Source organism: Orcinus orca, chromosome X, assembly GCF_937001465.1.
Source record: "Orcinus orca chromosome X, mOrcOrc1.1, whole genome shotgun sequence".
Lineage (NCBI taxonomy): Eukaryota > Metazoa > Chordata > Mammalia > Artiodactyla > Delphinidae > Orcinus > Orcinus orca.
This window is the reverse complement of record NC_064580.1, coordinates 44,702,355-44,728,386: the sequence shown is the minus strand read 5'-3', so window position 1 is coordinate 44,728,386 and position 26,032 is coordinate 44,702,355. Positions and strand designations below refer to the sequence as shown.

At 43.3% G+C, this 26,032-nt stretch overlaps 1 protein-coding gene across 1 annotated transcript in view; it reads left to right on the top strand.

The window, feature by feature from the left end:
• DGKK (diacylglycerol kinase kappa) overlaps positions 1-20,565 on the top strand; it is a 160,832-nt gene extending 140,267 nt beyond the window's left edge. Inside the window, exons 16-30 of the mRNA XM_012537468.3 lie at positions 66-165; positions 1,134-1,353; positions 2,894-2,998; positions 3,459-3,555; positions 5,093-5,200; positions 7,293-7,389; positions 7,890-7,997; positions 8,655-8,768; positions 9,114-9,248; positions 10,434-10,594; positions 11,163-11,304; positions 12,319-12,405; positions 16,548-16,658; positions 18,323-18,446; positions 19,713-20,565. Coding sequence (XP_012392922.1) covers positions 66-165; positions 1,134-1,353; positions 2,894-2,998; positions 3,459-3,555; positions 5,093-5,200; positions 7,293-7,389; positions 7,890-7,997; positions 8,655-8,768; positions 9,114-9,248; positions 10,434-10,594; positions 11,163-11,304; positions 12,319-12,405; positions 16,548-16,658; positions 18,323-18,446; positions 19,713-19,792 — 1,789 coding nt within the window. The 3' untranslated portion in view covers positions 19,793-20,565. The remainder of the gene's footprint in view (positions 1-65; positions 166-1,133; positions 1,354-2,893; positions 2,999-3,458; positions 3,556-5,092; positions 5,201-7,292; positions 7,390-7,889; positions 7,998-8,654; positions 8,769-9,113; positions 9,249-10,433; positions 10,595-11,162; positions 11,305-12,318; positions 12,406-16,547; positions 16,659-18,322; positions 18,447-19,712) is intronic.
• Positions 20,566-26,032: the final 5,467 nt, after the last annotated feature.

The window sequence follows — 26,032 nt, the reverse complement described above, 5'->3', positions numbered from 1 at the left end:
TAGGAGAGAAGGTCTCTGGACCTCATGGTCCATGTCACATTGTGTCATCTATCTTATATTTCCAGATTCCTGTGCTCAACAGTGGAAGATTTTGTAGTTGATATTGTAAAGGCCTGGAGCCGGATAAAACAGAACAATACAGCAATAGAGTCTGTGATTTTGAAAGTAAGTTTCCATCCTTTTTTCTTGTACTCTTTGTGGTGCCAGGGCCCCACTTTTAATAAAATCAAATATGCCTCTCACTGGGAATTGTAAAAGAGCAAGGAGGAGCAGCTGGTAAGCCTCCCTGATGGGGGAAATCCTCATCAAACTTCCACCTTTCACCAAATGAAGAGTGGCACTATACATGCTTATCCATGTACCATGTACCTAAGCATATGCCAAGCATCTGTCCACACCGAGACACAAGCGTACACCAACATGTATGCACATGGTTGTATACCAGAACATTCTTGAAAATACATACAAATACATGCTAGAAATACACCCACAGTCACCTCTATAACAACCACAGTAACAATAACAGCTAACAATTATATAGCACTTACTCTGTGCCAGGAACTGTTCTAAGCACTTATAATGTATTAACTTATTTAATCTTCACAACTACCCTAGAATATAAAAGCACAAATAGATTAAGTGACTTGCCTAAGTTTACAAACTATTAAGTGATGGAGCTGGGAATCAAGCCATAATCATGTAGTACACCCCCAAACATACACACAGACAAAGGCAGACACCAGGCACCCATGCAAAGCCACATCCACATTCATAGGAGCATGCCCATGAAAACACCAATCCAGAAATGTTTATCTTTCCTTAGTTTTGCCATATTACACATCATTTTACAGGCCACTCTGACATGAGAAAGACTAGGCAACATATATTGATGCCTGCAGCTGTTCTGTAACAAATAGTGTCTCTTTGACCTCCTAACACCCTTTGGCTATCTTATCACATCTACCCAAGCAGTTCTTTCCCTAAACTTTCATCTCCCCACATGTAGCTTTCTATGCTCAGTGTTTCCAGCCAACTAGTACCCCTCCCTACCTCTCCCATACCATCTGACTCCTCATTCTGTCCTTTCAGGCACAAATCCCTCATAACAATGCCCTGTCTCCTTCCCCATATAGAGCGACTTAATGTATGACAAGCTCAGTGTCCTGATTGATATCCTTGCTGAGGATGCAGCAGTTGAGAAGAGTACGACAGCACATGCAGACAGTGCCAAGGCAGATGGAAAGCCCTTCATCCCTCAAATAGACCACATAGCCAAGTGCAAGTTGGAGCTGGCCACAAAGGCCCAGAATCTCCAAAAGTCCTTGAAACTCATCATATTCCAAGTTGAACAAGGTAAAGGCCCCAGGGTTGTGGTGATTGAGGCAGGGGAAAGAGAAGGTTCCTGTGGGTAGTTTAATGGTCTCCCTCGCTCTGGGTCTACTATTTGACAACACTACCAAAACTTGACTAGATTCTGCATTCATAAAGCATCCAAAGTCCATCCTCAGTCTCCACTGATTTGAAAAGCCTCAGTCCTGATAAGCTGCCCCTTTGGCTCCTCCTACCTCCCAGGCACTCAACTCTTGCTACTTACTTATTTTTGGAACTAACAATCATCCTAAACAATTACAGCTGCTAAGTGGCTTTGCTCAAAGGTCTGTCAGCTTCAACCTCCAGCCATGGAATCTTTTTCCACCTGCTTCTGTCTCCTTCCAACCACTGAGCCTATGATGATTTTAGAAAGAAAATAGTGTTCATCTCTGCATGTCTTGCACAGTATTAATCAGGCACAAGGGCTCTGAGAGGGGTCCTGGCAGCTCTAGCATTGATTGCCATTTCCCATAACTCATGACAATCTGCAAGCTTCCAACTCAGTAAGAAAACTCTTTCAACTCCTCCAACTTCTTACTTTAACATTTTGGTTCCCACTTCTTCTCCACAATGCTTCTTTGAAAAACAGATCAGAAAATATAACACCAAGTGTGTTCTACCTGAGCTATTGGAATTGAACAGAAGTCCATGTAGCAGGGAAGTCCTTTTGGCTGGCCTTTGACCTTTAGCTACAATACCTTCTCCTGCCTTGATACTTTTAGGTACAACCTCAGCCAAGTTTCTAAGAAAGAAAGGAAATAACCCTTCTGCACTGTGAAATCATTAAACAGCCAGTTTGCCTCTATTTCTGTAGGTAGTTTCCAAGTAGCAGGGATCAGATCAATCTGATGTAGCCATAACCCTGTCACAACTAATCCTCAGCCTGCTCCATCAATACATAAATCAGATTTAGAAGTGCAACCTGTGGCCCTGGGACAGAGAAAGGCTCCCCTGGCAGCACAGGGATTGAACCTATGAGCTTTGGCATAGGCTGAGCACCTGAGCTATACAATATATAGGCTGGTAAAAGAAAGGAGATTTCTCAAATATTCTGGGTATTGGTGAGACATTTGCTTGAAAGAACGGCCTGGTCCTAGAGGCTTACGTTGAGAACAAAGGTCATGTGAGTAAATGAATTAACAAAGAGGCGAGAATGGAGGTAGAAGAACAGAAAGTTTCCCACCCTGCTCCCCCTACCCCTGGCCCCAAGCTTCTACTCACAGCCACATTTACTGGACGATAGGAAAAGAGTAACAAGTAAAACAGAGAAAGCTCAGGCACGGATGTGAAGAGACATGGCAATACTGTAAGAAAGCTGAAACCACAAACAGCATCATGGAGGAGATGTGATGATCAAATGGGAGTCTCCATTTGTCTCCCCACACACTGACTGGTATTAACTGAACAAAAGAGATGCTCAAGAAATGTGACCAACCCTCCCTCCCTCCTTTCCTCCTTTTCTTCCTTCCTTTCCTTCCTCTCCTTCCTTCCTTCCCTCCTTCCTTCCACTTTTTCTCTATAGTTCTTGATGAGCAAAGCCGACAGACAATATCAGTCAAGAACTTTAGTTCAACTTTCTTCCTGGAAGATGACTCAGAAGATATTAACCAGATGAGCCCAAGACACCGTAATGATCTTTCTCTTCTCCTTCCTTTACTCTAAGCTTCATCTCTGTCTTCTAGTTCCCAGAGAATAAAGATGTATTTTCATGCATCTTCCTTTAGCCATAATCCTACTCTGCAGTAGATATCCCTCCCTCTTCTCCAGAAACCTCACACTATAAGACCCCATGCCTATGTCCAGAAGTAATGACCCCATTAGATACTTTGAAAAGGCTGGCCTGATGAAACCCAAGATTTGAAGCTGTTTCACTGCCAGCAAGCAAGCAGCCCAGCCTTACTATTCTGTCAGTGGAAGTCCCTGTCCATCCAAGATGATCCCTCTTTGGAATGAGAACCCTGAATATTATCGAGGAGAAAGTCATTGAGCTTGATTCTGCTCCAACAGAGAAAGTGGGGTGAAATACAAGTGGGGGGAAGGGCTTTCTTGTTTGTATCTGACACCAAGGTGACATCTTTTGTGTCTAGGTTCTCGTCTTGGTACTCTGTCTTCTATATCTTCTCTCAAAAGTGAAGACCTGGATAACCTCAATTTGGAGCACTTATATTTTACACCTGAAACTATGTAAGTATTTAAGCCTATAACCTTCCTATGGCTTCTCCCTTTCTCTGGTTAAGAGAATAGTCTAAGGATACCCAGAGTCAAATGCTGACTATACTTACTAGTTGTGTGACCTTACACAAGTAATTCAACCAAACCTCAGTTTCCTCATGTATAAAATGGAGATAATTGTAGAACTTGCCAGATAGGTTTGCTGTATTTATTGAGTTTATATATCCAAAGTACTTGCATTGGGCAGTGTTTGGCACCCATAGTTAGGTGCTATATGTGTTAGTTGTTATTATTTTTTTTAATTAAAACAACTTCATTTCATTTCAAAGAACCTGTTTTTCACTGTTGCCTTTAACAGTAAATGATTGGAGTTGCTAAGAAGTAAGTGGGCATTGAGGGGACTAGCTAGCAAATCTAAAGACATCTGTCTCAATAGCCCTACCTCTTTAGAATATTCCCAGTAGCCAAGTTCCATCACATTCACTTATTTTGAGTTCCATTAAGAAAATCAGTTACATCAGTTAGAGAATCCCCAATTTCTGGACTGTGGTCAAGGAAGACAAATCTCATGTGAGAGATGTAGGGTCAGTTTAGTAATGAATAAAAAAAATCTGTGGTTAAGTAGCTAAATTGTACCTATTTTCAGTTACTCAAAAGAAGGACACAGCTAGCAATTATTTAAGTTTTCTGCAGCTTCCCAGTTATTCCTATATTCAACTCCCATTCCCTTCCACTTTACCATTGGATTAAGCTCATATATGAGGCCTCAATGGACCTACCTAATGAGTTTTGATCAATGGTGTGCTGGAAAATGTTTAACAACCAGCTCTCTGTGGGGAGGAAAGCCCTGATTTATTCCTGGTGTAAACCTTTCCATCATGGCCTATTTCAAGCTACTGATATAATGTCATTGAATGCAGAGTTGGGAATTATAGGCATAATCAGCTTACATAAACTGGTATGAACTGGCTCCAACACACCACTGGTTTTAATGGATGGATGCAGAAGAATAAAACAAAGTGCTTGGTTTTGTTGTTGTTGTATATATATCTACCCTCTTTTAACAGTTTTTTTTCCTTCAAATGTATGGTCACTTTGCCCTTTGATGTTAAAGTGCTACAAAGGAGTTCAGACATCTCTGGAAACAGTAATACAGACTTTACTCTCATCATATATTTTTATCTGAGATACTTAAATCTTCTTTCTTTATGAGAATAAGTCAATGACTCTTATTTCCCTTTATTTTATGTGGAGAAGATAATGGCCACTCATATCTGACAGCCTCCGAAGATGACTTCTTTATTATGAATCCCAATTCCACTGAATCCGCCCAACTGGCTGAGTGTCCTCTCTTACAGCTAACAAGTTAGTAGTTAACACAATAGGACATCTACATGTGCCTCTCAAGAACATTAAGCCTTGTGCCCAGTGTAGAGGGGGACTTCTCTCAGTGGTTGTTGATCACGCAGATAAAGTCTGCAGCCCAATGATAACAGCACTTCTTTCCTGCACCAGTGTCTATTCTCTTCTTCCCTTTGGCTAATTTCAGACGCTTCAAAGAAAGGTGTGTCATGAACAACTATTTTGGAATTGGACTAGATGCTAAAATTTCTCTGGAATTCAACACCAGAAGAGATGAACACCCAGGACAATACAAGTAAGGAAAAGAAACTCCCCTCCCTACATACAAACACACAATCACAATATACACATGTATTCCCACATCCCCTACCTTACAGACAAGAAACAGAAAGAGTCCGTCCTTTGGAAGTAAAACACATTAGTCCCAAGGTTAGTCTAGTGGGATATCTTGCCCCAAATATTGACCAGATCTGTGATGACGCTGCACTGGCATCCTGAACTTGGAGCTGCTTTCATAGTCTTGACCTGTGTTCAGCTAACTGTGTTACTGTTACTGAAAACAGATTACATTGACTCAGTTCAGCCAATTGCCTATCTTTGTTCTGTCTCCAAGAACTTGATGAGGTCCTAGTAGTGGTTTTAGGTCTGTTCTTGCTTGGCAAGGCTGCAAAGTATCAAAGATCGCCCTACTGGTTCTTAGTGCTCCTAACTTGGTTCCCCAGGACCTACTGATTTTACCCCATCTTGTTTGGTCTGCTTGGCACCTTCTGGTACTTTTGTGCTACAGACATACACTAAGGCAGCCTCAGAGTTCTTGTGGTAAATTTAAATTACGAGTAAAAAGAAGCACACACTCCACCCATCATCACCACCCCCTGCCCACCTGCCACCAGAACTTCTTTCTCAGAGCAGGCCTGGGCTGAGGAACAAGTACTTTATCAGATGTGTCTTGCAAATATTGCTTCCCAGTTGCTTGTCTTTTTTGTTATTATTGCTTGTCTTTTCATTTTTAACGGTCCCTTTTGAAATACAAAAGTGTTGAATTTTGATGAGTTCCAATTGATCAATTTTTTTTTTACAGACCATGCTTTTGATGCCATGTTTAAGAAATCTTTGCCTAACCCAAGATCTTAAAAATTTGCTGTTTTCTTCCAAAATTTTTGGTTTTGCTCTTACATTTAAGTCTGTGATCTGTTTTGAGTTACTTTTTATATATGGTATTAGGTAAGAATCTGAGTTCTTCTTTTTGCACATGGATATCCATTTACCACAGCACCACCTTTTAAAACTATCCTTTCCCCCAATGAATTGTGTTGGCACCTTTGTTGAAAATCAATTGACCCTAAATGTAAGGGTTGTTTTCCTAGACTCTCACCTATGTTCCATTGATCTATGTGTCTATCCTGTGCAAGCACCGCGCTGTCTTGATAACTGTAGCTTTATAGTAAGTTTTGAAATTGGGAGATGAAAGTCCTCCAACTTTGTTCTTTTTTCAGAATTGTTTTGGTTGTTCTAGGTATTTTGCATTTCCATATAACCAAACTCCAGTTTTTAATAGATAAGGAAACTGAAGTGCCCAGAGAACTTATGGTTTAAAACAGAGTGCAAATAATTTTGTGCTATGTGCTAGCCTTCTTACATTTCAAAACCCACGCCCTGTGGTGGCTCATTTCTGTGGCTGTACTTTAAAAGCTCACAGTAAATTCTATCCAGCCTTTATAGTGATTGTTAAGTACCCTGCCTGTTTTTATCAGAGACTCTACAGTCAACAGGACCTTGTCCTTCCCACCTCCACCACAAGTCTCCTGATATCCTTGCCTGTCCCATATTCTCTCCACTGGCTCCTACTCTACAGTCTTCCTAGTAAGCTTATTTCTATTCTGTAGCATTGAATTAAGTGTTTAACATACAGGTCTTGGAAATCCCTCCACTTTGCCAGAAAAGTTATGCTTCAAAGAAACTGCAGTCTAAGAGTCACATGTTTCAAATGAAATTGATTCCAAGTGGCTGAAATCTTGAGCTCCCAGAGTGGCACTTGCCAGGGTAGCTGATGTGTACTAGCCAGTTATGCTCACAGCTTTTTATGAGCCTTACTTTCTAAATATAGCCTGTCTCTTCCAAGCCTGAACCAATATCAGAAGCAAGTAAAAATGACAAATCAATGGGATGCTGATGCCTCAAGGAGACCCAGGAACCCATTGCAGCTGGTGTTTGCATAAGGATACCAGTTACACTATCCTAGCATTCCCTCTTGTGTCCAGTTACCATTAAACATGACTCCTCTCTATAAGAAGGCACTTGACGAATAAGATGGTGTCTCCTCTTACTTTTCTTCATCCACTTATCTTTATATTATTCACCCTCTGACTACCTTTATCTCCCTGTAGTAGCCGCCTTAAGAACAAGATGTGGTATGGCCTTCTGGGAAGCAAGGAACTTTTTCAGCGCTCTTACAGGAAACTGGAAGAACGAGTGCACCTGGAGGTTAGTGGAAAAGAGGGTGATCCTTCCTGGGCATGAAGAAAGGAAATATCATGACCCTGGGAATCAACTTTCCTCTATATCCTTAGTTCTTCCCAAGTTTTTTTTTTTTTTTTTTTTTTTGCGGTACGCGGGCCTCTCACTGCTGTGGCCTCTCCCGTTGCGGAGCACAGGCTCCAGACGCGCAGGCTCAGCGGCCACAGCTCACGGGCCCAGGCGCTCCGCGGCACGTGGGATCCTTCCCGGACCGGGGCACGAACCCGCGTCCCCTGCATCGGCAGGCGGACTCTCAACCACTGCGCCACCAGGGAAGCCCCTTCCCAAGCTTTAACTCTGATCCTCACTCATTGCTCATGGTAGGAAATCATGAAGATAGATTTCCATTTTATGGATAAGAAAATAATAGCATGAAGGGAAGACAGAGCCCTTCCCCCATCTCTGTAAATGGCCCTTCACATTGGTATCTGAAGAGCCAGCCAATAAGGGCTACTCTTTTCTTTCAGTGTGATGGAGAAGCCATCTCCTTGCCAAACCTGCAAGGCATTGTAGTGCTCAACATTACCAGCTATGCTGGAGGTGTCAACTTTTGGGGAAGCAGCACAGCTACCACAGTGAGTATGGAACAAGGAACAGGGAGGAAGAAAGGCTTGACCCCTCTAAAGTCTATCAGAAAGGAGAGTTGAACTGACTGGAGTGTAGGGGAAGAGGAGGTGGGCTGGGGATCTTTATTGGCAGCAGCTGTATGATGAGGTTTTTTGTTTTTTTTTTAAGGCAATTACCACCCCAGAGCACAAGAATCAACCAAAAACCTCAGGATCAGATAAATTCTTCGGTGTTGCCTGGACTTTGAATTTTCCATTCCTCACGTTTGAAAGATCCTTGAAAGGTTACCTAGGCCATGCCCTTTTCTCTAAGGAGGTCTGTCAATAAAATCTCCTGAGAAATTGGCCATGAATCCTTTCATCTGAGCTCACCCAAGAAGGCCATGAGACCAGTGGGACTGGCCTTGGGGATTTATGATGCTAGATTGGACAGGGAGAGAACCAGTTAAGAGTTGTGATCTCAAAAGGGACTGAGTTTTTATCTCAGTGCCCTTTTCCCAAGTTGGCTTCCTGACCACCTTCTTCTCCTTTTAATAATATAGTAGTTTCTCCACTCTTCATTAGCTAGAAAAATTCTCACCAGGAGCTTTCAAAGCATACCTGCTTGTGATAGGCAAGGTGTGGTTTCTCAAGGGTGAGATGTGTGACACAGTTCTTCCTCCTCAGGAATATGAGGCTCCTGCGATAGATGATGGGAAGCTAGAGGTAGTGGCAATCTTTGGTTCTGTACAGATGGCAATGTCCCGTATCATCAACCTGCATCATCATCGCATCGCCCAGGTAGGCACGGGCCTGGTGGGCAACAGAAAGGGTTTGAGCTCTGTGGCTACAATCCAGGATGTGGGGTAGTCTCAGGAATTAGCCAGGTATAAGAATGACAGGGTGGAGGGAGCAGGTTATCTGGTGGGAAGAAGGTACTGGCTGAAGTTGGAAACAGAGGTGGTAGGGACCAAAGGAGCAAAAAGCCCATAGCAAACATGTGTTTCCTCCCTGGGACAATCTGATTCACATTTTTGCCAGTCCTGTTCAGATACACATTTGGCCATGACTGTGAGATTATCAGATTGGTCTACAGTCGTTGCCTCATTTTTCTCCCCCATTCTTCCTCCTCCTCTTCTCTGGCAGTGCCGTGAGGTGATGATAACCATCGATGGTGAAGAAGGTATCCCAGTGCAGGTGGATGGGGAGGCCTGGGTTCAGAGGCCAGGCCTTATCAAGATTAGATACAAGAACACTGCCCAGATGCTGACAAGAGATCGGGTAAGAAGGGAAAGGCTCATCTGGGGCTCCTACGTTGTCTCATCTATAGCTATCACTTGAGTACTGAATACTTCCAGTCAGGCAGAATTCCTTAAAGAGAGGTCTGCATAATACTTATCTCAGAGTCACCTTGGGTGCTTGTTAGAAATGCACATTCCTGGGCCCCACACAGGCCCACTGCATCAGAATGGAGATGGGTATTTCCTGGGAACTTGCATTTGCAGACAAGCTCCCTGAGACATTCTGATATACATAGACACTTGCAAAGCACTGTCCAAGAGAGTGAGACAAGAAGCTCCCTTCTGTAGTTTTCCACAAAGTTGTACTCCTCCCTCCACTGCACAGAGTTAAAGGCCTCAGGTGGTTATGGAGAAATCTGCTCCCTTCAACAAGAGAGTCTTCATTGAATATGGTCTTTAGGTTCCTCTAAGGCGTCTTAAAATACTGCATTCACAAATGTCACTCACCTCAGCTAAACCACCTAAAGCTAGAAAGGAGCCATTATTAATCAGATGTTCAATGCTTAGAGGCTTTCTTCCACTCTGGCCTGTGGACAGTCCATAGACACAGCAATAGAGAAGGGATGCGATGTCTAGTTTATAAGCTACCTACTTTGTGTTGGGCACTTTACATATATTCTCTCAAGTAGGTCCTCTCAACAATCCTATGAGGTAGATACACTTATTCCCATTTTATAGGTGAGGAAAATGAGGACCAGAGAGGTTAAATACTTTGCTAAAGGTAACACAACTAGTCAATGACAGAAGCACAATTCAAAATTAAATGAGATATGTCTAGCTCTAAAATCCATCAGAATATATTGCCTAGATTTAGCAAAGAAGGGAGCTGAAAAGGGCTCCACTTTCTTATTGGTCATGATACCTACCTATAGGAGCTTCTGGAAGGCAGACATCTGTCTGATTCAAGTATGTTGTCCCAAGACTTGGCATGGTAACAGCAACAACGACAGCAACAACAAAAAACTAAAACTGCTTAGTATGAAAGAGACATTGAATAAAATGTTGGACAGATGTATGGGTGTGGAGATAGGTGTATGGGGGAATGGATGAGGCCCTCTTTCCCCTTTCCCCACAGTACCCACAAATATCAGGCTCACAGACAGATCTGTCACATGCCGTCTTAGCTACAGCAATCTTTAGGCTCTGCCACTGTCTTTATCGCCAGGACTTTGAGAACTCAATGAAAATGTGGAAGTGCAAGCATTCTGAAATCCAGGCTGCCTCTCAACCCCAGCTGGACTCCCAGGAATCTCAAGATAGCCTCTCTGATGAGGAGTATGCCCAGATGCAACACTTAGCTCAGCTTGCAGAAAACCTCATCAGCAGGTAAGTGGACTGGCCCAGATACAGGGCTGGGAATCCCAAGAAGAGATAGGGAGAAGAAGCCAACTTGTATCTATTGGCTACTGGAGAGCCTGGCCTCAGAAAGGAGTATTGCTCAGAGCTCTGAGGATTGACAGGGACTCTGACATTCTAGGTAGGAAATAGTCTTTGTGGTCAGCAGTAAGCCAGCTTGGACCTCTACCATTAGGCCCAGAGATAAATTTTGATCTCCTCTTGCTGCCCCAGACCCAACAGGACTAAAAATGCTTATCCTTGCCCTTAAATATCAGGAGGGCCTTAGAGTTTCTGGAGTCAGCTCCTTCCTCTATTCTAGCCTCCCACTCTCCCAAAGCACCCAGTATCTAATTCTGGTGAGACAAGGATGGACAAAAGTGAATAGCTAGAGAAGAGTAGAAACATTTTCTGGCATAGGTGGCTCCCTAGAAATGAGAAGAAATAACAGGAGAGAGTAAAGAATACAATTTACCCTTAATCCCAACCCTCACCAGCACCTCAGGCCAGACATCCTTCAGAACTCTAGACTCATTTATCTGTCCTTGCTTTATTACAGACTTACTGACCTGAGTAAGGTCCACCAGCATGTGTCTGTCCTCATGGATTCTGTGAATGCCAGTGCTAACATCCTGAATGATATATTTTACAACCAAGACAGTAGCAATGAGGCAGGTGCAGCTTCCTGCACTCCCATTGAGGTAAGGGGGGAAGCGGCAGATGAAGGAAAGGAGTCAAACCAAATAGGAAAGGGAAGGAAGGGGAGCTGGAGGCTGGGTAGAGAAACTGGGCAAATGACATGGCAGGAAACTGATGGATAGAGTAGAGGGGGAGGCAGATATTGTTTGACTTGTTACTGGGAGAATGGTTGCTGGGAGAATGGTTACTGGTCCAGAGTGGTTACTGGGAGAATCCCATAGCAGATTTCATCAGCCTGATAGCTATCTACCACACTGGCCTCAAGGAGAAATAGCCTGAGAATGGAGAGGAACTTGGCTTAGGCCCTTCCTCATTCCAGGAGGATCCCTATATAACCTGTTAAGGTGACACTTGTCATTGAAACTTGTGCTCCAGGCTGCCTTGGTTTTCCTCTCGTGGGGAAGGTCTAGATTAGATTCTTGATGTTAAATGTGCCATCCTGTGACTTTACCCACTGGCAGAAGATTTTTAAGTGATGCTTTTAAAAAGTAACTTTAGTGCTAGGCAAACAATACAAAAGGGCCACATACAGGGTCAGGGCCTCCTAAAATGTAGGTTACCTATTTATTTGGGGCCGGATCTTAGTTGGAAGAGGCCTGGAGCTCCAGGCCTGGAGTTTCAAGAAGACAGATGGTTAGGCCTAACTTCATGTACCATGGGAAAGGTGGCTTCAGCCTAGTGGCCTCAAACTTACTATCTAGTTTGCATATTCCCTGTTTCCCTATACCCATAGCACTCAATCAGTGATGCCAAATGCCAAGTTGTGCTGTGCCACAGCATACAACACACCAATACAGCTGTACTGGTAGTTGATAGCTGGCATCAGTTTTGACTGGTTGGTGCCCATGCTGAACTACTAGTTGTGCTATATTGTGAATATTACTTTTTCACTTATAGCCACATCCTACTAGCCTGCTCCTACCCTCCCACAGAGAAGCCAGCTGCATGCTTACTAACCAACAACTCCTCTGTCTTTGTCCTTTCCCTTCCTTTCTTTTCCTTTCTTCTCCTCTCAGACTCTAACCAGAAATGATGCAGTAGATGTTACATTTAGTCTTAAAGGGCTCTACGATGACACCAAAGCTTTCCTGGATGAAAACTTGGTGAGTGGATGGGGTTGGAACAGGGAGGGCAAAGTATCCCATCTGAATTTGGTCACAGCCTGTGCTTGGTTCTAGAGCATTGGAAGACATGTAGGAGCATTTTGGCCAGGTGCTTACCTGGCAGTCCCTGCTGTGTCATCTTCACCCAGAGTTGTCATTGATCGTGTCACTTTATAAGTTATGCGAATCTATAGGGACTACCATATCCTTGAAGAAAAGTCTATCTCCTTTGGCAAATGTCTCTTGGGTCCAGACTAGGCCAAACAAAAGCAGCGTTTTCTCATCATACCTCATATAGTTTCAGTAGAAAAGGGTGAGCTCTTTTGAGCTGCTCTGCATCTCCCAAGTTTCCACATACGTCTCTCACCATGTGGAAAGACAGTAAGGAATAGTGGGGAAAGTTGGGGGTCTCTGAGTTCAAATCCCAAATCTGCCCATTACTAGCTATATTAGTTTCCTAAGGCTGCTGTAACAAAGTACTAAAACCTGGGTGACTTAGGACAACAGAACTTTATTGTCTCACAGTTCTGTAGGCTAGAAGCCTGAAATCAAGGTGTCAGCAGGGCCATGTTCCTTCTGAAACCTGTAGGGAAATCCTTCCTTGCCTCTTCCTAGCTTCTGGTGACTTGCTGGCAATCTTTGCTGTGTTCCTTGGCTTGTAGATGCATTACTCCAATCCTCCATATTCACATGGTGCTCTCCCTGTGTCTCTCTGTCTTCCCATGGCCATCTCCTTAAAGGATACCAGTCTTACCGGATCAGGGCCCACCCTACTCCAGAGTCCAGACCAGACCAATGATCCCATCTTAATAATTACATATGCAATGACCCTATTTCCAAAAAATTGAGGTACTGAGGGTTAGGATTTCAAGATATCTTTTTGGAGGGGACACAAATGAATCCATAACAGTAGGTACGTGAGGTAACTTCACCTCTCTGGATCTCAGTTTCCCTACCTACAAAATAGGAATTAAAATCTCTACCTATCCAGGTTGTTGTGAGGATTAAACAAACTACTGTATATTATGTGCCTAGCTCTTCCTAGCAGCTTGACAGATGGTAGATTTTATTAGTGTTAGGGAAAATGGACTGAGGCTCAGTTTTTGAGCTACAGGAAGAGTTGCTGTTTCTCATAATGCAAAGCCCATAGGCACACCTGGTGAGTGTGCTTTAATGAGTCAACTGATCATGACTATTCCACTTTAGGTTTGCTGCTAAGGCCCCTAGGAAGGTACTGTTCTGCCTCTCATCTAATTAAGGTTTATTTGAAGAGGGGCCTCTGAGTTGATTTTTGCAAGAAGTGCAGCCACTTCCCCCTTTCCATTTGCACATCTAACTGGCACACTGCACAGGTGGAAGAGTGGTTAAGGCAGTCAGGCCAGGCTGTCCCAGCATCTGAGCCCCAGGCTAGAGTCTTTCAGCCTTCAGCGACAGCAACAGAAGTACCTTCTATATATAGGCAGAACTAAATGGCCTTGCCAATTTGGGCAGCAGGAAATATGGGAGCTTGGCCTCTTATTGCCACTCAGGATTTCTTGAGGCTCATGGGGTCATGAAAATTGGTTTGTGCCAGCCAGCAACCCAAATTGAGCACATATCATACTTAATATAGAACCTGGTAAGGACCCACACACACACATACATACATCCAAACGAGACCTGGGTGCAAACGGCTGCTAAGAATGACCATGTATCTCCAGAAAGGCCATATCATAGAGGTGGCATGGATGTAAGGCTTATTTCATTTTTTAAAATTTATTCTTATTTTATTTATTTATTTTGGCTGCATTGAGTCTTTGTTGCTGCATACAGGCTTTCTCTAGTTGTGGCGAGTGCGGGCTACTCTTCATTACGGTGCACAGGCTTCTCATTGCGGTGGCTTCTCTTCTTGTGGAGCATGGGCTCTAGGCATGCAGGCTTCAGTAGTTGCAGCATGCAGCCTCAGTAGTTGTGGCACACAGGCTTAGTTGCTCCGCGGCTTGTGGGATCTTCCCGGACCGGGGCTCAAACCCATGTCCCCTGCATTGGCAGGCAGATTCTTAACCACTGCACCACCGGGGAAGTCCAGGCTTATTTCATTTGAATGTTGTTATTCCTCCCCTTGAAGGAGGAGAACAGTCAGTGTTGGGAGAGGGATGTAGCCTTTTTTTTTTTTTTTTTGCGGTACGCGGGCCTCTCACTGTTGTGGCTTCTCCCGTTGTGGAGCACAGGCTCTGGACGCGCAGGCTCAGCAGCCATGGCTCACGGGCCCAGCCGCTCCGCGGCATGTGGGATCTTCCCAGACCGGGGCACGAACCCGTGTCCCCTGCATCGGCAGGCGGACTCTCAACCACTGCACCACCAGGGAAGCCCGGGATGTAGCCTTTTGATGAAGAAAATCCCACCCAGTAACTCCCACTTCCCTTATGTGGCAAACTGGCTTAGTGATGTTAGAACAGAAACCAGGAAGTGAGTAACAAAGTCCCCTGAGTCAGTTTGCACATTTATCTCAGAGAAGAGTCCTGAACAAGGTCTCTATTGAAGCCAGAAGGACAAGAGAACAGAGCATAAGATTCAGGCCCAACCATATACTATTTTTCAGAGCCCGAGTCTCTAGGTGCCAAATAGGAAGTCATTAGGAAGCCATTTTATTCCTCTTCTATTATGATTAGGAATCATTTTCTAAGACCCCAATTCCTCTTTCTTCTCTGTGGTTTTGGGTTTGACTATCAAATCCCTTTTGAGCACTGCTGGTAAGTATGCCCCTAAGAATCCCTGCCCCTTTCCCCCTTATCTTGAAGTGATGGCCATTTCTACTTGACACCACTGTTCCCCGTCCCACCACCATGTACACACACGTGTCCTGTGCATCCGGGCTACTCCGTACTGTCCTAAATCATTCGTTGTAAAGCAAAAGCAAGAGATTATTTGACAACATGACTTGTTCCCCTCTCATATCCCATCCGGATTGGTCATAACCTCCAATCCCATCCCTCGCTCATTCACCTGTCACCCATTTGTGACAGACAGCAGGGTTCCACTTAAGGCTGGCCCATGCACAGCAAGAAGCTACATAAGTGCCAGACTGAAAGTAGAGCACATGCCAGAGAGGAGAGATGAAGCCAAAGTAGGTGGGCTGGAAAGCGTGTCAGAGCTGATGATATCAGCATGCATCTGTTCTCCCAGCTCACTATTTAATGGAACGTGAACTATCTCACTTATGTTGTTGGTTTAGAACTTGGTTCTTCTGAGTTGGAGATGGTCCCAGAATAATCTATTTTAACTCTCCCATGGAGCATACAGAGTTCATCCTGTGGGTGCTGGGGGTTACTAGGGAATGCTTGAGCTTTGTTTCCTAAACCCATGGGACAAGCCATCATTCACTAAGAGTGAATAGCTAGGGGCTAAAAGCACAGCCTGGGGAGGCAGACCCTCTTTGCCAGGAAGGGAAAATTTGAGCCAATCTCTCTCTAGCCCTCCCCTTGCTTCACAAAGTAGCCTTTAAATTATGGTAACTGTGTAATAAAGATTCCCCCCACCCCAGCATCTGGCCACCCCACATACCCTTTCTGGAATGGTGTGGTGTAGAGGGTAGGCTATAGAGTTGAATAGATCTGGGTTTCTGTCTAGTCATGTGATCTTGAGCACTAAACTTCTTTGAGTCTGTTTTCCCACCTATAAAATGAGAACAATAGTACTTTGTAAGGTATTATCAAGCTATTGGGAAGATGGAATGAAACTATGTATGCACAGTGCCTGGCATATAGTATTTGCTCAAAAATTGGTAGCTATTATTAGGGGGGCACTTGGGTGTCTCCAGGGGCTTGAGGGTCAAGGGTAGGACCCTTATCCTGGACCCTAAGCTGTAGGGGTACAACTTCAGCATTAATTGATAGTGGTCAAAGGGCCTCTCTGCTTGCCAAACTGTGAGCACGCCAAGCCCTAAGGAAAGCATCACTGTCTGGTTGTCTCCTGGATCTCCCTATTGAGAAAGTAAAGAGCTGGCTATACTTTCCACCGACACCATGAGCCAAAGGAGATATAAGTTGGCACACTGTGGTCTCATGGCCACTAGCAGGGACTGGGAGTTGGGGAGAAGGCAAGAGTCTATGAAGGTAGGGTGCTTAGCATTGGATACTCACTCTTTTTCCTGTCTTCACCAGCTGAGAAATGCTGAGTATGAGGCCACACTGCAAACTTCCCTGGATGCCATGAATAAGGAGTTTGAAAAGCTATCTGAGATTGACTGGATGAATTCAATCCTTTCTCCAGAGGTATGTGACCTGTGGATTGGGAAATAAAGGGGAAGAGGGATTCTTCCTTGGTGCTTTGCCTTCCGGTGTGGGCCAGGACACAGTGACTGACGTAGCATAGGGAGGCCAGTAGTGGCTTTCAGCTTGAGTTCAATGGAGCCTCCTCCTCCCATCTCCTCACCATAAGTATACAGGACAAGGCAGAAGGCACACTGAAAAACTAGATGACCATGAGAACATAACCAGAAAGAAGAACCACTCTGTATCAGAAGATTGGGAGAGAATAAGCAAGAATGGTCTTTTTCTGTGCCTTTCTCCTGGCTGCAATTCCCCTCCCCTGCTCAGTACCTGCTGCTGGGACTGAATTTTGTCTGGTACATACCATTATGGCCAATACCAGGTGTTTACAGCCAACATCTGTTCTAAATGGTTGGTGCCCAGGCCATACTGGTGGTTAAATCTACCAAATATCACCTCTCCTTGCTGCTTTCTGTCCCTCCCACTCTGGGAGGAAAGTAGGCTATCTCAATGCTTTCCCCTAGCAGGTGTGTGGCTTAAAAGAAAATCAAGCATGGCAGCTGTGGCTATAATATAGCTGTGGGGATGTCATCATTTTTTGACAATTCTGAGTGCTCTCCTGAGATTGAAAAATAGTCCCATTTCATAAATCAAATGACTCAAAGATGTCCACCTACCACCAGGTAAATTATACCTTTTACGGTCTGACAGGGTTTTTCTTTAAATTTCTCTGCCATGGAACTGCTCACTTCAACCTGTAGGAATACTTGGTTCTCCTACTCATTATGCCTGTTTTCTGGCTTCATACACCAGTTATATGCATGTGAGCAAGCCATACAAGCATGTTTGGACTAGTGCAGCAATTGGGCTACCATTTAAGAGAAAAAGCCATAGGCAAATTTAGGTCTTAAAGGATTTAATAACTTTCTCATATGCCTTTGCTGCTCTTGACCAGTAGCCCCCTGGGGAAGAAAAACATGCTGTTATGCAGAAAAGGAAGCACACTCTTGTAGCACCCCATTCTTACTCAGTTCAGCTATCTTGCACCAAGCTCCTGACCTAGGCAAACAGACTGGATATTGAGAGAAATGAAGCAAACAGTCCATGCTCTGAGGCCTCAATATGGGAGTCTGCCTGGCCTGGGCATAATCTCTTTTCTGGACTTCAGCATTTCCATAAAGATGAAGAAGTGAGGCTCTAAAGAAGGGCAGAATAGATTGAAAGAAAGACAGGAAGATGTTGCTCTTTCACTTGATACCAAACTTGCTCACCTTAAGGCCACAGAAGGCGCAGATCCACTTTGGTGGGGAAAAGCAGAATGAGAGTCAATTATTTATTGGACTTTCCAAAGCTTTGGTTCCAAGGGAAGGTCCTGTGCCCTTCCTTTAGGTTTCTTCTGAAAGGCAATTCAGAAGAGCATTTATTAACATGAGATCGTTTATTAAAGCTTTTAGCAAAGTACCTGGCACAGAGTAGGATCTTGGTAAAGATCAGATGCCTTCTAGGGCACAAGACTAGTGAGTAGGGGTATCTCCCATACCTGGATAGATAGCAGATCTGCCTGCTTCTTGCAGCATCCTCGTTCACCACCTTGCCAGGCCTCTAGGAATTGTTTCTGACTATTAGGCAACTAACATTTTGACCTTCCTCTTGTTGTGGTTTGCCAGGAAAAGTCTTCAGATACTGACAGTAGAAGCCTCGGATTGAAAGTTAAGTTCCCCAAATTGGGAAAGAAGAAGCCAGAAAAGGAAGACAAACCTAAATCAGGCCAAGGCATCCAGGGCTTTATTGGTAAGTTTCTCCCACAGGCATCGAGGTCATAAAGGATTCCCCAGCAGCCTGGGTACTTCCCAAAGACCTGAAGCTCACATTAGAAATGTGCACGGGTATGGTGGTGATGGAGGAGGTGGCCGGCTGGGAGCCAACCTTAGGGGATGCCAAGCAGTCTCTTGGACAAGGTGTGAGTTAGAAAGTGATATGGAGGGAATTCCCTGGCTGTCCAGTGGTTAGGACTCCACGGTTCCACTGCAGGGTCACGGGTTCGATCACTGGTTGGGGAACTAAGATCCCGCATGCCACACGGTACACCAAAAAAAAAAAAGAAAAAGAAAAAAAAGCTCCTTAAAAAAAAAAAGAAAGTGATATATGGATACTGACAGGGAGAGAACTTGAGAGGCAACCTTGCTTTGTGATCTCTGTGATATAAACAGCTGAAGAGAAAAATGAGAACAGCCAGTACCTTTCTGCTTGACCCATTCCTTTCCTCAGTGGATAAAGTATGGCAAAACAGTCATATTTAGATCTATTTCCCAGTCAAATACAACTACAAGCTTTTGGTCCTGCTCCAGAAAGCACTATTATTTGAGATGGGTTGGGGGTGTCAGTGCTGGGCACCTACAGGGTCAGGAACAGGTTCCACGACCTATCTAAACACTCTTATTCTTTATCTGTTATAGTAAATCCCTGGAAATGCAAAATTTGTTTCATTATTTGAATTTTGGTTCCACCCCTTCTTCAGAATTGGACTTAAATGTTCTTGATATATCAGTGGGGCTCAAAAGAAGGTTCCCTTAGAATTGTCGGCTATGCCAATTCTGATGTCAATCGTCTCTCCTAAATTCTGAGCCTAGATGACCTGGAAGCTTGAGATGGGGGGAAAGGGATGGAGGGTGGCAGTTTGTTTTGTTTTTTGAGGAACTGAGACTTCATACAGATGCCAAGAGAGAATCTCCTGGACCAAGTTATGTTTGGTCCAACTGGTTTGAGTCCCTAAGAATCTGCCAGTTGGGAGACCCATGGTGCTTGAGAGTCTTTCTGAAGACTCTGAAAGGGTCAATAGCAGTTTCATGGATTATCAGGTTCTGAGAACTCATCCCATTTGTGTTTGGCTTGCATGACATCAGCTGGTTTTCTAAGATGGTTTAAAAATGGTTGGTACAATAGGAACAAACCAGTCTGTCTCCTAAAGGACTCTTTGTTCTCTTTAGCATCCATAAATTTAGGCATCTGGCAATGTGCTAACCTCATTATTTCTATACTTGCTTTTTTTCTATAAAGGAAATTTGTGGCACCGCAGACATCATGAAGATGAAGCAAAAGATGATGATCCTCCAACACCATCAGGATCTCAACTATAACCCTTGAAAGCTGGAAGAACTCACAACATTTAGGATTCTACTAAAAACTCTTGAAACCTCAATACAGGCTAGACTAAATTATTTCAGAACAAACATGAGCACCACCAAGAAAGATCCTCCAATTCTTTACACTAATACATTTTTTTCCTGGACTCAATCAGGTCTCCTTAGAGGTTTACATTTTCTCATTGGCCAAAGATTCTTGTTCCGAGTTGTCTTGTTCAGTTCTCCTTCTCTTCGTGCATCTTGAGCAACTACAGTATTTAATTGAACTAAGCTTTTTGTGAATGGCCTGGGATCTACAAAAGATTCAAGGGAGTTCACCTTTTCAGGGAGTTGGGGAATGTTTTTCTCTGACTGGCAGAGAAACTGTTGATGCTAGGGAATGAATGAAAGAAATACTCTCAGGGAGATGAGGAGAGGGGTCAGGACAGCCAGGCTTGGTGGTGTTTCTCCCCCAATCCCTGTCAATTGCAACTTGTGACTTCAGAAGGTCTCTCCTAGTTGGCCTATTAAGATGAGAACTAGGTCCTGGGGGCTTGTCCACTTGCCTCTTACAATGACCATGTGAAATCTTTTCTTGTGGTGACTGCTCTCTCTGCAAACCCTTTCTGTTTTTCCATGTGCGCATGTATGTCTTTGCACATGTCCAGGTGGTGCTCTGGTGGCTGGGTGGGCCCATTGGTTGGAACTCACCCCTATGGCAACCATACAGGCTCCCTTCCTACTGCCTTGATCCTAGCCTGCATGCCTCCATGGAGTGTTTGCCTGCATTCTTGCTGGATTTTTAAACTAAATGTTTTGCTGCTGTGCTGCAGTATAGTTATGTATAGAGACATATAAAGATGTATATATATAAATATATATATATATATATATTTTTAAGAACTGAAAATACAACTCGACCTCTAAATGACCCTATAATTTATTGTGCTAACCCAGGAATCCCTCCCCACCCTGATCCCATCCTCCACCCCCATTACCCTACACACACATATGCCTCTACCAACTGCCCTAGTTCTTGGTGGAGCTTCTAATCTTTTGGTGCATTTTCAGTGTCTTAGAAGTGGCTGGGATCTACCTATGGCCCAGCTGATTCTGATGCCCCCTTAAAATTCTGAGCCAGGCCACAGAAAGGGGAACAAAAACACCAATGCCCTAGAGAAGGGGGCTAAGCTGGCATGCTGCCTTTTTCGCTCTATCTGTCCTGGACTCTACATCAGCAACTGCCCAACCTGTGCTGTCCCCTTCCCCAATAAACACTATATGGAGCAACCAGGCCTTGAGCTCTGTGACTCAGATGTCTGAGCTAAGGACTGCCTGACAATCAAGTCACAGCCTAGGCCCTTCCCCACAAGCTCCATCTTGGCCTGCATCTTCTGGGCAGGCTGTTGGTTAAGTCCCCAAATCACTTTTGAATCTCCCTTCTTGCTCCTTTCCCTTGAGTACAGAGGGACATTCAAAGTGACCAGAAAGAACATGACCCTGGGAAAATGGAGGCTAAAAGCTTCTGCTTCTCCCATGGTTCTTCTTCCAAATTTCTCATGAAAACAAACCAGGCCAAAATTGCTCCAGATCCCAATTAGCATTTTTTTGAATGCCTGCGCCCAGTCAGGCAAATCTAATCAAACTCCAGTATTTCTCCAGGGGTTCTCTCATGTCTGCCTTGTATCCCCACCCACCCTCAACTTATACCTTTGAGTAAGTGTCCCTTCCCATTTATCAACAGAAAGCCAGGAAACTGGCCTCTCCCTACTTCTCAGAAAAACTTAGCGTGCTCAATTACCTGACTCAGTCCAATCGCTGGTTTATCGAGGTGCACAATCCAACTCTAAGCACTGGTTCTCAACTCTGGAACTCCACCAGCCTAGCCCACTTAAACCAGCCACCTGTGTTCCACCTCTGCAGGGGTGAGGAGAAAAATACTAACAAGGGGATAGTCCCCAGACGTCTGATTGCTGTGCCAAACAAACAAAAATGTCCTAGCTCTACAACTAGGGAAGAAAGTTAATGGAAAAACATTGAGAGAAAACATTTAAAACTTATTTAAGCATCAGAATATGTTAACTTACTGTATGTATTTAAGTGGGGAATGTGCTGTTGCTGTGTCTTTGGCTTTCTCCGTATTACTCTTTCTTCCCAGGAGGAGGTATTAGATCAAATCAATAAGGTCACCGTTGCAGCCCAACTTGGCTCCTCCGTGGCTGCACACATAAACAGCTGCACACACGTTCACTCACAGAGTTGGGAACCAAGTTGCATATTTTTCAGAAGAGCCTTTTTCAAAATGAAAAATTTCCAAATGAGCAAATTTTAGGAAACAAAAGGAAGTCCTGGGAGAGGGTAGCTTTTACTTGGCAGTGCCTAAGCAGGGCTGTGTCTTGTAATTATTTTTATCACCAATTACAGTAAACTGTAATAGTACTCCATCTCTTGTGTTTACTTTGCTGACTTACTATCCATCTTTGTATGTTGTAATGCTACTCTTGCTCTGTTGTACCATCTGGATTCCCTTTTACCTACCCTATCCTCCCACCCTGAATCAGAATGATATTGAATGAAACCACTAAGATTGGAGGCTGGAGTCAACTCATGGAGCAGAATTGATAGGGGATGAGGCCCAGGAGCAGGTGTGGCTTGCTAAATCCCTTGGTTACCTCCTAAACTGCTTAGTTACCAGTTGTTTCCCAAAACAAGGAAGACAGCTTTGCTGAGCACTTGTTTTTGCACATACTAGCTTGAAAACAAAGCAAGAAGTGGTGATCTCTTTCTCAAGGGAGGTGGCCCATCCTCTGGAAGCATAAGCTCCTTTCAGGACTTCATGGTTAACTACTTGCAGTAATGTAATTGTTCAGGTGGTGGGACCAGACACCAAATATCCATCTCAATTATGTTCAAAGTTGACATCAAGAGCCAAAGTTCTGGGGTTTGGTTGCATCTTTGGAGCACTTTCTGAGGGACTGATTGAATGGGCAATTCCTAGCAAGAAGAACAGTGGGGAAGGAGAATGCCAGTGGATTTGGACTGCCATCATCTGCTTTTGGTGTCAATACTACAGGAGGTCAGCAGCTATCATTCACCTCACCAGAAAAGGGCCTGTGTTTTGTCTAAAGGGGCAAGGGAAGAATAAGGAAGACATTTTCAATTTAATAAATTAGGTTAAAGTTGATCAGAAGAAACAGTTGGGGTTAATGTCATCTTCCCTCAGGACACAAGTAGAAGAATTTTAATTTCATAAGAAGTAGAAACTAATACCAAAACAACCAAACCCATTAGCACCATTCCATCCTGTAAAGGACCTTGATTGGCTTTATGGTTTGTGGAATTGCATTTGTCTACTTGTCTGCTAATCTTTAATCTGTTTTTTTGTTTGTTTTGTTTCCTCAGAGACCCCTGCAAGTAAGCAGCAGGGCCAGGGGCTGATTGGGGGAGGAAACTGGGGTAGTTATGGGGTAACAGGAAAAAGCAGAAAGAAAAGGTCCACAAAGTGTGCCTATTCCTCCTCCCCACAAAATGGAACACCAGTCTTCAAAGTTAATAAAGTTTCGCTTCTTAAAGTATTTTAATAAATGGATAAATATAATCAACACCAGTGTCTCATCATTTACCTCAGCATGGGAGGAGTTGAATGGTGGTGGAAATGGGGAGTGGGCTTGGGTTGTCATCCAAGCTCTAAACAAGCCACATGCATGTAGGGATGGCAGGTGGCGAGGGGTGGGGAACAGCAGCAGCACAAACTAAGACTCTCCATCAGGGTGATCATAACACTGAAAGGGCTGCTACAAAAAGTTCTAAAACCTGAAACAACTCAGGACAATCCTATGGGGGAATACCTGCCACTGTATTTGTTTTAGAAGCCAACTCTCTGCAGGATCCAGATTCCAATGAAATGAATTAGTTACAGGGGAGGAGAACTGAGGTAGAGTACAACCCAGATTGCTAACTAGATGCATACATGCAAAAAGTACCTCGAAAAACTTTCGACAATACAATCTGCTCCCCTAAACCATACATCACATACTCCTCTCCCTTCCATAAAGGTTGAAGTGGGAAGGAGTGTTCTGTTCAGATGCAAAATTGGCTAGGCCTGGGATTGAAAGTGGTTCAATTTCTGCCCTACTAATAGTGACCCTGAGGGAACCAGTTATTTGTCACATTTAATAGGGAGGCAACTGAGGCTGTACTAGACCAGGATTCCACAAAATGCTACACCAGTGTGAGAACTCAGATATTCTAAATCCTCGACTTTCCAATACTAAAAACTGTCTCTTACTTAGAGACAAAACAGTTGTGACCTTCAGGACCACAGTCTACCTCCATAAAAACAACATTCTTATGCTTTATGAGGGAAACAGCCCTATTTCTGAGGAGCTACCACCAGGGTGGGCCCTGTAATTCCTGCTAAGAAGTTTAGACTACATCCTATAAAGCTAGTAAAGTACCATCAGAATTGAACTTGTCTGTTTTTTAAATTATCATATGATAAAATTGCTTTTTTTTCTTTTGGTGTATAATTCAATGAATTTTAACACATGTAGATATCCATGTAACCACCACCACTACCAGGATACAGAAGTTTCCACTATCCCATTAATCTCCTTTATATCATTCCTTTATAGCTACACCTTAACCCTACCTCTAACCACTGATCTATTTTTCCATCCTTATAGTTTAAGGAATGAATGTCATAGAATATGTAACCTTTTGAGGCAAGCTTCTTTAACTCAGCATAATGCCTTTGAGGTTCTTCTGTTGTTTTGTGATCAACAGTTTGTTCTGTTTATTGCTGAATAGCATTCCATTGTATTGATCTACCAGTTTGTTTATCCATTTAGCCATTGAAGGACCTTTAAGTTGTTTCCAGTTTTTGGCAATTATGAATAAAGCTGTTATGAACATTCATATCCAGGTTATTGTATCCACTTCTCTAGGATAAATACCCAGGAGTGTGATTGCTGGATTATATGGTAAAATCGTGTTTAACTTGATAAGAAACTTCCAAATTATTTTCCATAGTTGCTGTACCATTTTGCATCCAAACCAGCAATGCTTGGAAAGTTCCATTTGCTCCACATCTTCACCAGCTCTTGGAATTCAGTAATTTTTATTTTAGCCATTCTAATAGGTGTTTAGTGATACCTCATCATAGCTTTTCCCTAATAGCTAATGATGTTGAACATCTTTTTATGTGCTTATTTGTCATACTTAAATCCTCTTTGGTAAAATGGCTGCAAATTCTTTTCTCTCTTTTGTAATTGTGTTTTTCATTTACTTATTGTTGAGTTTTCAGAATTCTTTAAATATCCTGGATCCAAATTCTTTGTCAGATATATGATTTAGAAATATCTTCTGCCAATCCATAGTTTGTCTTTTCATTCTCTCAACAATATCTTTCAGAGGAGAAGTTTTCCATTTTATTTATTTATTTTTTAGGCCACGCCATGCAGCATGCAGGATCTTAGTTCCCAAAACAGGGATCAAACACATGCCCCCTGCACTGGGAGTGTGGAGTCTTAACCATTGGACCACCAGGGAAGTCCCTAGTTTTACATTTTTATAAAAATAACAATTCATCATTTTTTTTCTTCTATGGACTGTGCGTTTTTGCATTATATCTAAAAATTCTTTCTCCAACTCAGTGGTTCTTAACCAGGGGGGACTTTGTCCCCAGGAACATTGGGCAAAGTCTGGATACATTTTTGGTTGTCATGACTTACGGGGCATGGTGTTACTGGTCTCTCATGGGTAAAGGCTGGGGATGCTACTATATATCCTACAATGCACAGCAAAGTTTCCATGACAAAGAATTATCAAGCCCAAAATGTCAGTGGTGCTGCTGCTCAGAAACCCCCATTTAACCCTATGTCACAAAGATTTTCTTTTACATTGATTTCTAAAGATTTTATAGCTTTATGTTTTAATTTTAGATCTATGACTCACTTTGAGTTAATTTTTGTATAATGAATGAGGTTTAGGTGAAGGTTCATTCTTTAGCATATGGATATCCAACAGTTCCAACATCATGTATTATAGTAAAAAAGACTGCTTTTATCACTGAATTTTTTGCACCTTTCTCAAAAATCAAACAGCCATAATTGTGTGGGTCTAATTCTGAACTCTCTACTCTGTTACATTGTTCTGTCTCTCTCTTCCCCAATAACGACACCATATTCATTACTTTGTAAGCTTTATAGCAAATTTTCAAATTGGATGGTGTGATTCTTTCAACTTTATTCTTTT